Source organism: Haliotis rubra, unplaced genomic scaffold (assembly GCF_003918875.1).
Source record: "Haliotis rubra isolate DU_JTF1 unplaced genomic scaffold, ASM391887v1 Scf478, whole genome shotgun sequence".
Taxonomy (NCBI): domain Eukaryota; kingdom Metazoa; phylum Mollusca; class Gastropoda; order Lepetellida; family Haliotidae; genus Haliotis; species Haliotis rubra.
This window is the reverse complement of record NW_025767166.1, coordinates 719,674-731,463: the sequence shown is the minus strand read 5'-3', so window position 1 is coordinate 731,463 and position 11,790 is coordinate 719,674. Positions and strand designations below refer to the sequence as shown.

At 39.2% G+C, this 11,790-nt stretch overlaps 1 protein-coding gene across 1 annotated transcript; it reads left to right on the top strand.

Annotated features, from left to right (window-relative positions):
- The first annotated feature begins 2,414 nt into the window (after nucleotides 1–2,414).
- On the top strand, nucleotides 2,415–5,411 carry LOC124290902. Its single transcript, XM_046727743.1, has 3 exons — nucleotides 2,415–2,427; nucleotides 3,285–4,647; nucleotides 5,376–5,411. The coding sequence occupies exons 1-2, from the start codon at nucleotides 2,415–2,417 to the stop codon at nucleotides 4,433–4,435; spliced, it is 1,164 nt and encodes a 387-aa protein (XP_046583699.1). The 3' UTR covers nucleotides 4,436–4,647; nucleotides 5,376–5,411.
- Nucleotides 5,412–11,790: the final 6,379 nt, after the last annotated feature.

Here is an 11,790-nt window from a genome sequence, read left to right as displayed (position 1 = left end):
ACGAGATGAATGTCAAGTAAAACAACACGACAATGTCAAAAATCGTCGTACATAGGGGTGTACATTTAATTTGCTAAGATATTTGCTAAATGTTGCTAAGCATTGCTAAGCAGGTTGGGACGGCCTCCGTGGTGTAGTGGTTAGAGCGTCCACCCCGAGAGCGGAAGGTCGCAGGTTCGATCCCCGACTGCGTCATGACAAAAGACGTTAAAATATGGTACTTGTCGGTCCCTGCCTAGCGCTTGGCATTAATGGGTACAACAAGGACTGGTCGGCTCGGAGTTAGCATAATGTGTCTGAGTGGGGTATTCATGCTTCACTGCGGCATGGTATCTCAGTGGGCTAGCACCATAAAACCAGCTTCAGTCTGGGCTAGTACAAGCAGCCGCACATACACATACACACACATGCACGTCGTCATATGAGCGAAATATTCTCAAGCACGATGTAAAACCCAATTTCACGTCACCTAACCTAAGCAAGTTGCTGACTTTGCTACGTGCTGCCAAGCAGGTTGCTGATTTTGCTAAGCAGGTTGCTTGATTTTGCTAAGCTAGCACACTGCGTAAGCCACGGGTTGGTCTGTTTTCTGCACGAGTTTGGTGTCTTTCATTTGGGCTAACAAGGTTCTCATGCGTTCTCGCTTGGTTTGGTGGGAATGACGTCGTTTTCTCTCAAACATTCCTCAAATGAATCCCTATCCTTGCAGTGAAACAGGGCGACCCATCGCGTCTGTCCCCTCAGGTCTTTCAGGACCGAGTTGAATTTTTGCATGAGGACCCAACGCTGTGGTTCATGTGGCGGCCCGAAAACGCTAAATACGATAACATGTCTCTCTTTTTGGTGATCTCCTTGTTGGCGCTGCAATTGTCTAGGATAAACAGCATCGATTCTCCCTCAAACTTTTCGTGAAAGGCTCACAACCAGTCCTGTAAACGTACTCAATTTTACTAGGTCAATTTTATACACCTCTGCGTCGTTCATCACCCACGCTCTCTCCGCGTACGTTTTATTGACGCGTATCGTAGGGCAAAGAATCACGAAATGATCAAACACATTCTGATAGTACCCTTCTAGCAGATCCAAGACGAACACGGTCTACCCGCATCCCATCTGACCTCACACGATGGTGCTATGCGGATCGCGAGGCAAATCAATAGATGGCTTGCACGAATCTTCCATTTTGTATGTTAAGCTGCGCATCCATGATCACGTACAAATAAGGGTTTAATTTACCGTCTTGGTAAAGCTTTTGAGCCTTCTTGGCGATTTGGATGGTGATCCCCTCGCTGCCGTTCTCGATGCAATGACTGCTGCTGTGCAGTTGATCATCGTACATTGCGTACTTGGTGGTCAGGTAATCTCCTAGCGACACGTAGGCGAGACCGAGGTCCCTGATGATCGCGTTGATTTCATGCGGCCGCTTGATCATTGGATCGTCCCACTGATGGTAAGTGCGCATGCCTTGGTTGAAGAGCTGGTTGGGCATGCCCTTGACGGTCACCTCGACTTTCATGATCTCGGGGTTCCAATACTGGGTTGACCCTTTGAAACGGCTGAAATTCTTCCACTGGCAGGATCAAAATGCCCTTTATCGATCGCGCAGGCACGTTCAGATTGATGTTCCACAGCGTGTTGCTCTTGTTCGCGGTGATCTTCAAGTGATGCAGCACACGTTCATACAGGATGGCTAACGTGCCCAAATATTCGTCACCTTGTCAAACTCCAGCGAAATATTGTCGATGGTGTAGCGACCCTCATCACGGTTCTCCATCCAATCATCATGCTGTAATCGTTAAACTTGAGTTCATATTCGAGCCTGTCGCATATTCCAGCGCAGCCTGGTGGAAGGGCATATGACATTCCAGCAACTCGATGTCAAGGGGGACGCAAAATCGGTTCCCGAACGCCTCGGCAATGGCCTTGTGTTTTTTAACCATCGCGGCGAGTTCGGCATGCTCGAAAGCGTACCCCACGTGCAACCGAGTCGACGGACACTTGGCTTAACGAATCCCCTGGTACTTCATGTTTTTCCCGTTCACTCGCGATTCTCCAGTGATCCGTGTAGCTGAAGAACACGTCGCTGTCATCGATGCACAAAATTTGTTTCCGCTGATCTTGATGGTCGTTTTCTTCACAATGGCGCGACCCAGGTTGCCCACGACTTCGCGCGTTTATCTTCGGATTCCAAACTGATCTGGAAGGACAGGCGAGCAGTCCCCAGAACGATGACATTGTCCACAACCAGGTTGGGAAAGCGAACCAACAGCGTTGGATTGTTAATGATCGTCGTCGACTGATGCACGGCTTTGACCCCAAGGGGTTCTCTCATTCTTCAGAAAGGGTTAGTTTTTGCCCATATTGCGACGACATCATTTATTTTGAATGAATGTTTTCATATCTTCAATAGAAATATGGCTGAAGGTGGTAACGATATTCCCATGCACAATTTGCATGGTGATGGAGCCCAATTGCTCGACAATGAGGAGACCTCGTTCACACAAGGAAACATGGGCAATGATCTGCTAAAAACGACCGTCGAAGATCATTATGTTGCCAAGAGCAAAAGAATATAGCTCCTCTTTATCGCGATCCTTATGAGAGACGTACCCCAACGCGCTCAAGACGCATTGAACGACGTCGAAAAACTATTGACCATGCAAACCATTCATGGATCGCTCGTGGACAACGTAGCCAAACGACTCGTTTGATGAGCATATCGCTCATGAAAAAAAAAACAACGAAGCGAAGACGCATGTGAGAAACAATCAACCGAGTGTTTCTGAGTCAGTTTCTAAACCATGTTCACCGAAATCCTGTTTGTAAATTAACAAATTTGAAACACTAGCTATTGCTTATATATATGATACATGTACACAATATGTCACGATTTTTAGTTCTTGTACACACAAAAAAACATTTAATTTGTGTTTCAGTTTTCTATATGAAGTTGTGTTCACTCTTCACACTAGTCTGCCTTGTGGTGTCTTCAACTGTGATATTGTTGAAATGTTGCTAAAAGCGATGTGAAACAATACTCACCTACTCACTCAGGTGTGCCTCGTTATCACGAATGTGCGGTTACCTTGAAATGACAGATGTTAAGGTAACAGAACCGGGCCTCGTAGCGCTATGACTGTCGTAAATCTATGTTACAGCATAGGAGTTACGATCACCTTAGAGAAATGAGACCAATGGTCTTATGAGACCATTGGCAAGATGACCTGACGTAAAGCCAAAGTTGAAGATGCAACTGTTTCAGTTACACTTTTTTTCTATTACAGGTGTGTGTTCCAGATGTACTGAAGTACGGAACAGATACACAGACAAGGAGAACCGTGAACCAGTCAACAAACTTTTACCAATTCATATCGAATATAAGATTCTAACCGAGGGTGGCAAGAGAAGACAAGGAGAAGAACCAAAGAGAACAAGAAAGAGGAGATTTGCGGATCAAGTCGCCAAAGCAGCGTCAGCATTACGTAACAGTGGTGGAGGGGTGTTGTTAGTCCACGTACAAGGGACGTCCCAGGCAGACCGGTGTCTAGAGTACTTTGACAAGGCCGTCAGAAATAAGTTGACAGGGTTACTTGAAAACGGTGAACTCTATACTGACGTCTATGAACGTAAATGTTTGTGTCAGATTGGAACATTTGAAGATATCACTGACTTTGTTCAGATAACAGTTGGGAAAGTTGAGAGTGTATGTACTGTTGATTTCAACACAAAAGCAAATAATGACAGTGAGAATCTTAGCATCAACTCATCAAACATACAGGTGTTGCTGAGAAAAACAGAAACTCAAGCAGGTAGCGTCCCTACTGCAAAACTACCAGATAACGTCCAGGACCTTCACGAGAACCGACATATACAGCTGAAAACATTCCAGACCACGAGAGAAGTCACAAGCATTGAGGGAGATGCTAAACAGTTGACTGACTACATTTGGAGCCAATTGAAGCTCAAGGACAACATTACATCTATGTCCAAGGTTGTTGGTGGGGGGTCATACTTCTTGGGTGTTAGCGAATCGAAACTAACAACAAAAGAAGGATATACAACTAAGAAACCGGAATACACTGGTTGTAAGCTGGATATATCACAAGAGTCTCTGAGAGAACACATTTACAAGAAGCTGGAAACTGACATCTGTGTCTTGGATCTTGACGGACAGTTTACAGAAGGACCAAGGGACTTGATCGATATTAGATTCCACACCGTCCCCAGGCTGGATGTTGGCTTAGTTGTATTGGAAGTAGCCGTTCGTTATTGTCAGGGAGTCGTGTTCTACGACAAGGAAGGGCCCAGAACATATTATGTCACAGATAGCGGTGCGACAAAGACGGCAAATGTTTGTCGAATGAATCGTTCTGAATGGCTTCAAAGATTACGGATCATGCATTCGCATGTTCATACTCAAACTGTTGAGAAGTAGCTGCACAATTTATGACAGTCTAGACTTCCCTTCTGATATATAATAACTCACGTAGAACAACACTTGACATTTGAGTATAGTTATATAACCAACCATGTCCGACAGTGACGCTGGAACATCAACTGGCTCCTCACCTTATGAGTCGGAGGATGACATGATATGCTACATCACCGGATCCACACAATCACCATCCGAGCATCTAGACCTACCAGGTAATTGGCGATATATATTAACACTAGTTATTCATCTCCGCTTCCATTGATTCAGGTATTGATTATGTAGTTCTTATTTTAAAACCAAAATGTCTTCTTCGTTTGAAAGTTCTTTTTAAAGAAATTCATAGTATCACTTTTGTTCATGTCATACAAACCTGAGAATGCCCTGCACTAACAGTAAGACCATCCATTGTGCCTAAGGGTTGGTTGGTTGGGTTGTTATGTAACCCCGCAATATTCAAGCTACATGGCGACGATCTGTAAATAATGGAATCTGGACTAGACAATTCAGTGATCAACAGCATGAGCATCAATCTACACAACTGGGATACGATGACATGTGTCAGCCGGTAACCTTCTTGTAACCCAAGCTTGTCGCAAGAGGCGACTAACGGGATCGGGTGGTCAGGCTCGTTGACTTGGTTGACATATTTCATCATCTCCCAGTTACGTAGATCGATGCTCATGATGTTGATCACCGGATTGTCTGGTCCAGACTCGATTATTTACAGGCCGCCGCCATATAGCTGTAATATTGCTGAGTCCGGCGTAAAACTAAACTCACTTACTCTCTTATTATAGACTCACAAACGTTTAGAATGCCGATCAAATTATTTGAATGCTTGGTATATTTGCATCCATTACATTCATAAAACAAACATTTTATCAAACGTATGCTGTATGCTGCAGACATTTTACATAGTGTTCACCTGCTTTCATTACAGATACCAGGCGACACAGTGAAGGACGTTTGACCAGACCTGCTGATGGCAGTGTAGAAAGTCCATGTACGACGAGACAGTCAAACGTGAGAAATCTTCACGGAGCAGCGAGGAACCGGTTAACTGTGGCTTCTGACGAAAGTGCCCTTGGTATTGACCGTTGGGTTTCAAGAAATGTTGCTGACAAAAAGGCACAGTACCAGGTGTCTGGTGTTTCTACCGACAGTCGTGACAAAAGCATTATGGGTGGCTCTTTTGACTTAAAGGTAGCTGGCTGCAGATGTACCCCCAGTAATAACACATGCGTTATCGTTGGCTCTGCAGGCACACATGTAACTGACCGGGCATGTACCGACAGTAGTGACTAAAGCGTTATCGTTGGCTCTACAGGCACAAATGTAACTGGCCAGGCATGTACAGCTTCTGCTACTAGGGACCGTAACTTGGGCAGAAACATATTCGACGAGGTGTCTGCAGTTTCTAACGACAGTGACCGGGGTAGTACATTGTATGTGCAGTGAGTGGAGTGATATAGAAAGTGACACAAACATATGAGAGTGTTTTTAAACTATGGACGTTTAAGTGAGACGACTGATAAGGCTTCTACAGCGTCTGCCAAAAGTTACACATATTAAGGCAGAAACGCGGCGTGGTTAGAGACACAATCAAACTGCAGATCTTGAAGGTGACACAATCTTTCTAATAATAGTCCACTTTTATCACACCATTCCAGGATGAGTATCTTGCTCAAAGCGCTAAGAAAGAAATGATCGGGTAAATGCTTGACGGAACAAGTGAGTCTTAATAGATGTCAGGAAAGAAGAGTAGGCTGGAGAAGTACGTAGTTCTTGATGGAGAAAATTAAACTGATAGGCTGCTGAATGGGGAAAAGCTCGTTGTCCATAACTACACAGTTTGACTCTAGGTATAATGAATAGCTGTTGAGATTCTGAGCGGCTAGAAGAGGAGCTAGCCAGAGAAGTTTAAAATGATTCGCTCTTGAACAGGAAGTCAATGACGTTCTTTGTGGATCGGGGTCTTATTTTGGGGAGAGTGAAACAAGTCTGTCTGCTTTGTTCTGGATTGATTGCAACGTGCTGATTACATTTCTTTTTGGAGAACCGGCGAGCAGGCTGTTGTAATAATCCATCCTTGAAATTATGAGTGAAAGGGTCAACATTTTCGTGGCATCCTTAGTGAGGCATGCTCTCTTTTCCCTAATGTTTCTTAGCTGCATGTGACAAAATCCAGACAACTCGTTAACTTGTTTCTTCAAGTCAAGGTTTGAGTCTATAACTTTGCCAAGGTCCTTCACCCTGGAGGAGGGAGAAAGGAACCGACGCGTCTCTAATTTGGATGGAATCAAGCGGACATTTGCTGCGTCTACTAGCAGGGCTTGTGAGCACAGACTCAGTCTTCTCATCATTGAGGCAAAGTTTGTTGTAATTTATCCATGACTTGATGCCTTGACAACAAACAGAAGTTTGTACAGCTAATTCATGGGCAACAGAGGGGCTCGGTTTGAATTAATCCAAAACCTGTACATTATCTGCATACATATGGTGTGACAGTTTATGTTATTTAGTAATGCCACCAAGAGACTTTTCTTCTTTTTTTATAATTTAAGTCTTTTATTTCCCATTTTCATATATTACAAAAGTAGGTATACAGTAATGTGTATAAATCTGGATAACATCACTTTTGGGGGGCATGGTAGTATATGATATTTTAGTGAGATTTTAAGTTATGATGTACATAAAGCACTAAGTTTCAACAGGTATGATAATGTACAGCAGATGACACTAAGAAGTGTTTTACAAATCATAGAATGTTGTACCCATTATCTTGACTTGCAATGATGTACATAGTATATCGATGTTTGTATGGAGTATTTGACAGTTTCAACAGGTGAAAAGATAGCATTAGATACATACCACATGGATGATAATGTAGTGCATGTACATAGTATATCGATAGTTGTATAGAGTATTTGACAGTTTCAGCAGGTGAAAAGATAGCATTAGATATGTACAACATGAATGATAATGTACTACGAATAGCACATAAAATGTATTACACATGTCGTAATATATTATAATTATTCTTTTGACTTGTAATGATGTACAGAAAATCCAATAATTGTGTGGAGTATTTGTCAGTTTTAACAGGTGAAGAATAATTATTTTGAGTAGGTAACATTATATACCTACACCATGCATGATAATGTACCACATGGCACATGAAAAGTGTTATACAGTCATAATCTGTTTATAGTTATTCTTTAGACTGATGTACAGAAAATACTAATAACTGTGTAGAGTGTTTGCAATTTTCAAACATGTTAAGAGATCTTGGGATAATTTTACCCCTAGGGAAGATTTGTCATGTCTGCAAACAGAATATGAAAAGAAGACCAGAAACTGAAAAAGTTGGAGAATTGACAGTTCTGAAAATAATATATCTTTGTTGCCTCATAATTGTTAAGTATCTCCCTCTTAACATGTTTAAAACATGGTTTGATTTTCTTTTTACTGCATTTATAGATATTTTGTTTGGTAATAATACTGATCACATTCAATGGATTGTTATGTTTCCCTTCAAAACCAAGAATAATGTTTTCGTTTGTAAAACAAATTCTTCCTGTGGATACAGTATTTAACCAAGCTGACAAGTGACTCCATACTCTGTTTGAATGTTCACATTCACTTAGCAGATGAATCACTGTTTCAGGTTCTGCTTCACAGAATGTACACAGTGGAGAGTCAACATATCCAATCTTATGTAAATTTGTGTTTGTAAACAGAATGTTGTGTACAAGTTTGAACTGAAACCACTTCAAATTAACACTCTTTGTACACCGTTTCGACATCAAATAGATTCCTTCTTGTTCAGATTCCGTATATTCTTTATCAAATTCTTTTTCCCATTTACCTTGTCCAGAAGATTTGGAAAGGCTGGTGTTTAATAAAGATTGATAGAAATATTTGCTGCCTTGTTCCCTTCCAAGTTTTAGACAATTGTAAGGAAGAAAAGGACATTGCAATCTTTTCAGATTGTGTTTTTTAATGAACTTATTAATTGATAAGCGCAAGCCCTGATATTTTAAGAAATCTATTGTCATGTCGTATTTTTCTTGAAATTCTTCAAAATCATAGAGTCTGTTGTCATACATAAAATCGTTTATAAAGATGATACCTCGTTCAAATAATTCTAAGTAATATACCGGTTTTCCACCAATTTTTATATTGTCATTCCACCAGACGGACTGACAGAGTATCTCAGAAGAACATTCAACCTTTTCATAGTGTTTAGCTAGAAAATTGGACCATCCCTGCAGTACATCTCTCCAGAAAGTATTTGATACTAGTGGTAAGACATTTGTTATTATGTATACAGGGTCTGCCAACCTAATAATATCTGCTAGATCTCTCCTAATTACATACTTAAAGTTACAAGGTTTTGCAATATTCTTCTTATCCAATTCAATTTCTGTGCAAATATGGTGTTTTGTATATCTGGTACCCCAATTCCTCCACATTTAACTGTTATATATTTAACTGTTCTTTTGATTATACTTCTCCCTTACTTTTTTACCATTCCATATAAAGTTGAAACATTTCTTTTGAAATCTCTGAATGATTTCAATCGGTGGATTTGGTAGAGTATTAAATAAGTGATTTAGTTTGGGAAGTAGTAAAGCTTTTAGGATAACATTTCTCCCCATTGGAGTTAAATTTCTGATTGACCATATTTTCATTTCCCTTTAAATCGAATTGAGTTTCTTTTCATAATTTAAGTTTTGCATATTTTCCAGATCTATATCAAAATCAATACCTAAAAAATTTGTCTGGTTCCTATCCAAATCCATATCTTTGCATAGTTCTATTCGAGATCATTCTTTGGAACCAATCCAGATTAATTTTGTCTTTTCTGAATTGACTTTTAATCCTGAAAATCTTGCAAAGAAAATGAAAATGTTGAAAACAGCCCGTAATCCTCTTTCTGATCCATCTAAAGTAAGAGTCGTGTCACCTGCAAATTGTTCTAAAATGTGTTCTGTATTACCCATACTAACACCTTTTATTTTTTTATCCTTTCTTATAAGTAGAGCTAAGACTTCTACACATAGGATGAAGATATATGGTGATACTGGGTCGCCCTGGCGACAGCCTCTTGTTATGGGAAAAAATGAACTCGAGTATCCATTTACTAAAACACTAGATTCTTTACCCCTAAAAAGTAGTGTAATCCAGTTTTGAATACTCTTACCAAAATTGAAAAACTTCAGGACATTTTGGATAAATTTTCTATCTACAGAGTCAAAGGCTTTTTCAAAGTCAATTAATAGAAGTAAGCCAGGTTTTTGATAAGTTTCTGTATAATCCATCAAGTCGTAAATGAGTCTTGTTATTTCCCCTATATATCTTCCTTCGACAAAGCCTTTTTGGTCCTCATGGATAATTTGTGGTAAAATATTTTTAATCCGGTTTGCAACTACTGCTGAAGCTAGTTTATAGGATGTGTTTAAGAGAGACATAGGTCTCCAATTTTTTAGAAATTGTTTAGGTTTATTTGCTTTGGGTAAGCATAGTATTAGCCCTGTTTTAGTGTAATTGATAAAGTTCCAAGTTTATAGCCATAGTTTAAAGAATTAATTATGTATTTTCCTAAGCCATTCCAAAAAAAATTCATAAATTCTGCAGTAAAGCCGTCAGGCCCCGGGCTTTTACCATTTTTAGTTTTTTTTGAGAGCAGAAAGAATTTCATCATATGTTAACTCCCCCTCTAGGGATGTTGAAACGCCATCAGATAGTTTTTTAATCTCAAAATTGGAAAATAAATTTTCCAAGTCTACCTGTACACATTCTTCACTAGTATACAGCTTTACATAGAAATGTTTTGTCTCCTCTAAAGTTTGATTTTGACATCTTAGTATTTTTCCATTGATTCTGTATAATTCTTCAATGGATTTGTTTAAGAAATTTCTATGTTCTAAATGTAAGAAATATTTGCTAGGTTTTTCCCCATGCTCTATCCGTTTCGCTTTTTATAATCTGATAAAGGAGCCTAGGGTTACTTGGTTTTCCATTTCTTCTAATTCCATTTTAGTTATATTTATATTTTCTAATAAAGTTTCTTTTTCTTTTTGATTTTCTGCTGAGTCGAGTCTTTCTTCAAGCTCTACGATATCTGTCTGTGTTTGTTTTAATTTTTGGTTATTAATTTTCTTTTTTGTTGCAGAGTAACATATAGCCATCCCTCTTATCTCTAATAATAACATTTCCCAAAGCATTTGATCATTTATCAAATAATCTTCACCATTATTACTACATGGATTTTTATACTGCTGTAGGGTAGATTTTATTGTTTCTTTTACCTTTTCTACATATTTTTTTATCCTTTAGTAATGAGCTATTGAATTTCCAGAAGCCTTTCACTTTCAGAAACAGAATTTAATATATTCAGCGATATCATGAAAAAGTCTAGGCGCGCCTGTTTTATAGGCTTTGGCTGTCGCCAGGTGTACCTTTTTACCTCTGGGTGGGATTCCCTCCATGCATCTTTCAAGTCAAAGAAATCAACAATTCCTAGCAATTCTTTTCTGGCACTTGGATTGTTATATGTTTGTAGTTGAATGTATCTATTTCAGCATCAAGCACTAGATTCCAATCACCACAGATTATAATTTTATCATTATCTAATTCTTCTATTTTGGCTTTGATTTCTTTATAGAAGTTTGCAGATGTGAAGTTTGCAGGAAATCTATATTACAACCTCACCCTGCTTTCAATCAAAAATGAAGAATTGAAAAATGTTAATAGTTACAAGTATCTAGGCGCTATCATAAACTCTAAAATAACTTGGAAAGGAAATACTGAAAATACTTTAAAAGCTCCAACAAAGGTTGTTTATGTTTACGTCAAATGAAAGTTGATTTATCTTTAATGAGCTTTTTTAGCAAAACATTTATTCGAAGCATATTGACTTTAAATATTCTATGTTTCTTCGACGACCTGTCTGTTTAAGCAGCAATAAATGCAACTATAAGCATATGCCATAAACAAATGCTTCCCCACGTTTATATTGGATACTTATTTTTATGTATGTCGTTTATTATATTCTTATGGATTTTTAAACATAATTTATGGATTATAGTATACGTTCATTTACCTTTTAGCCAACGTTTACGATTCGAAAATGAAGTATTATCTTCTATTCTTACATAAGCAGACAGTTATGACCAGTTTTGAAGTATTGTTTTCCATTCATTTAGTTGTCTTGATGTTTACCGTTTACACTGCTTATACTTGCAATAAAGTTTCGTCTCTTTAACGCATGGTTGTGATCTGTGTTGAACGAATTCGGTGCAGTACATTATTCATGTGTATAGACTCCAGCAAGTGTCATGTAAAGTGAG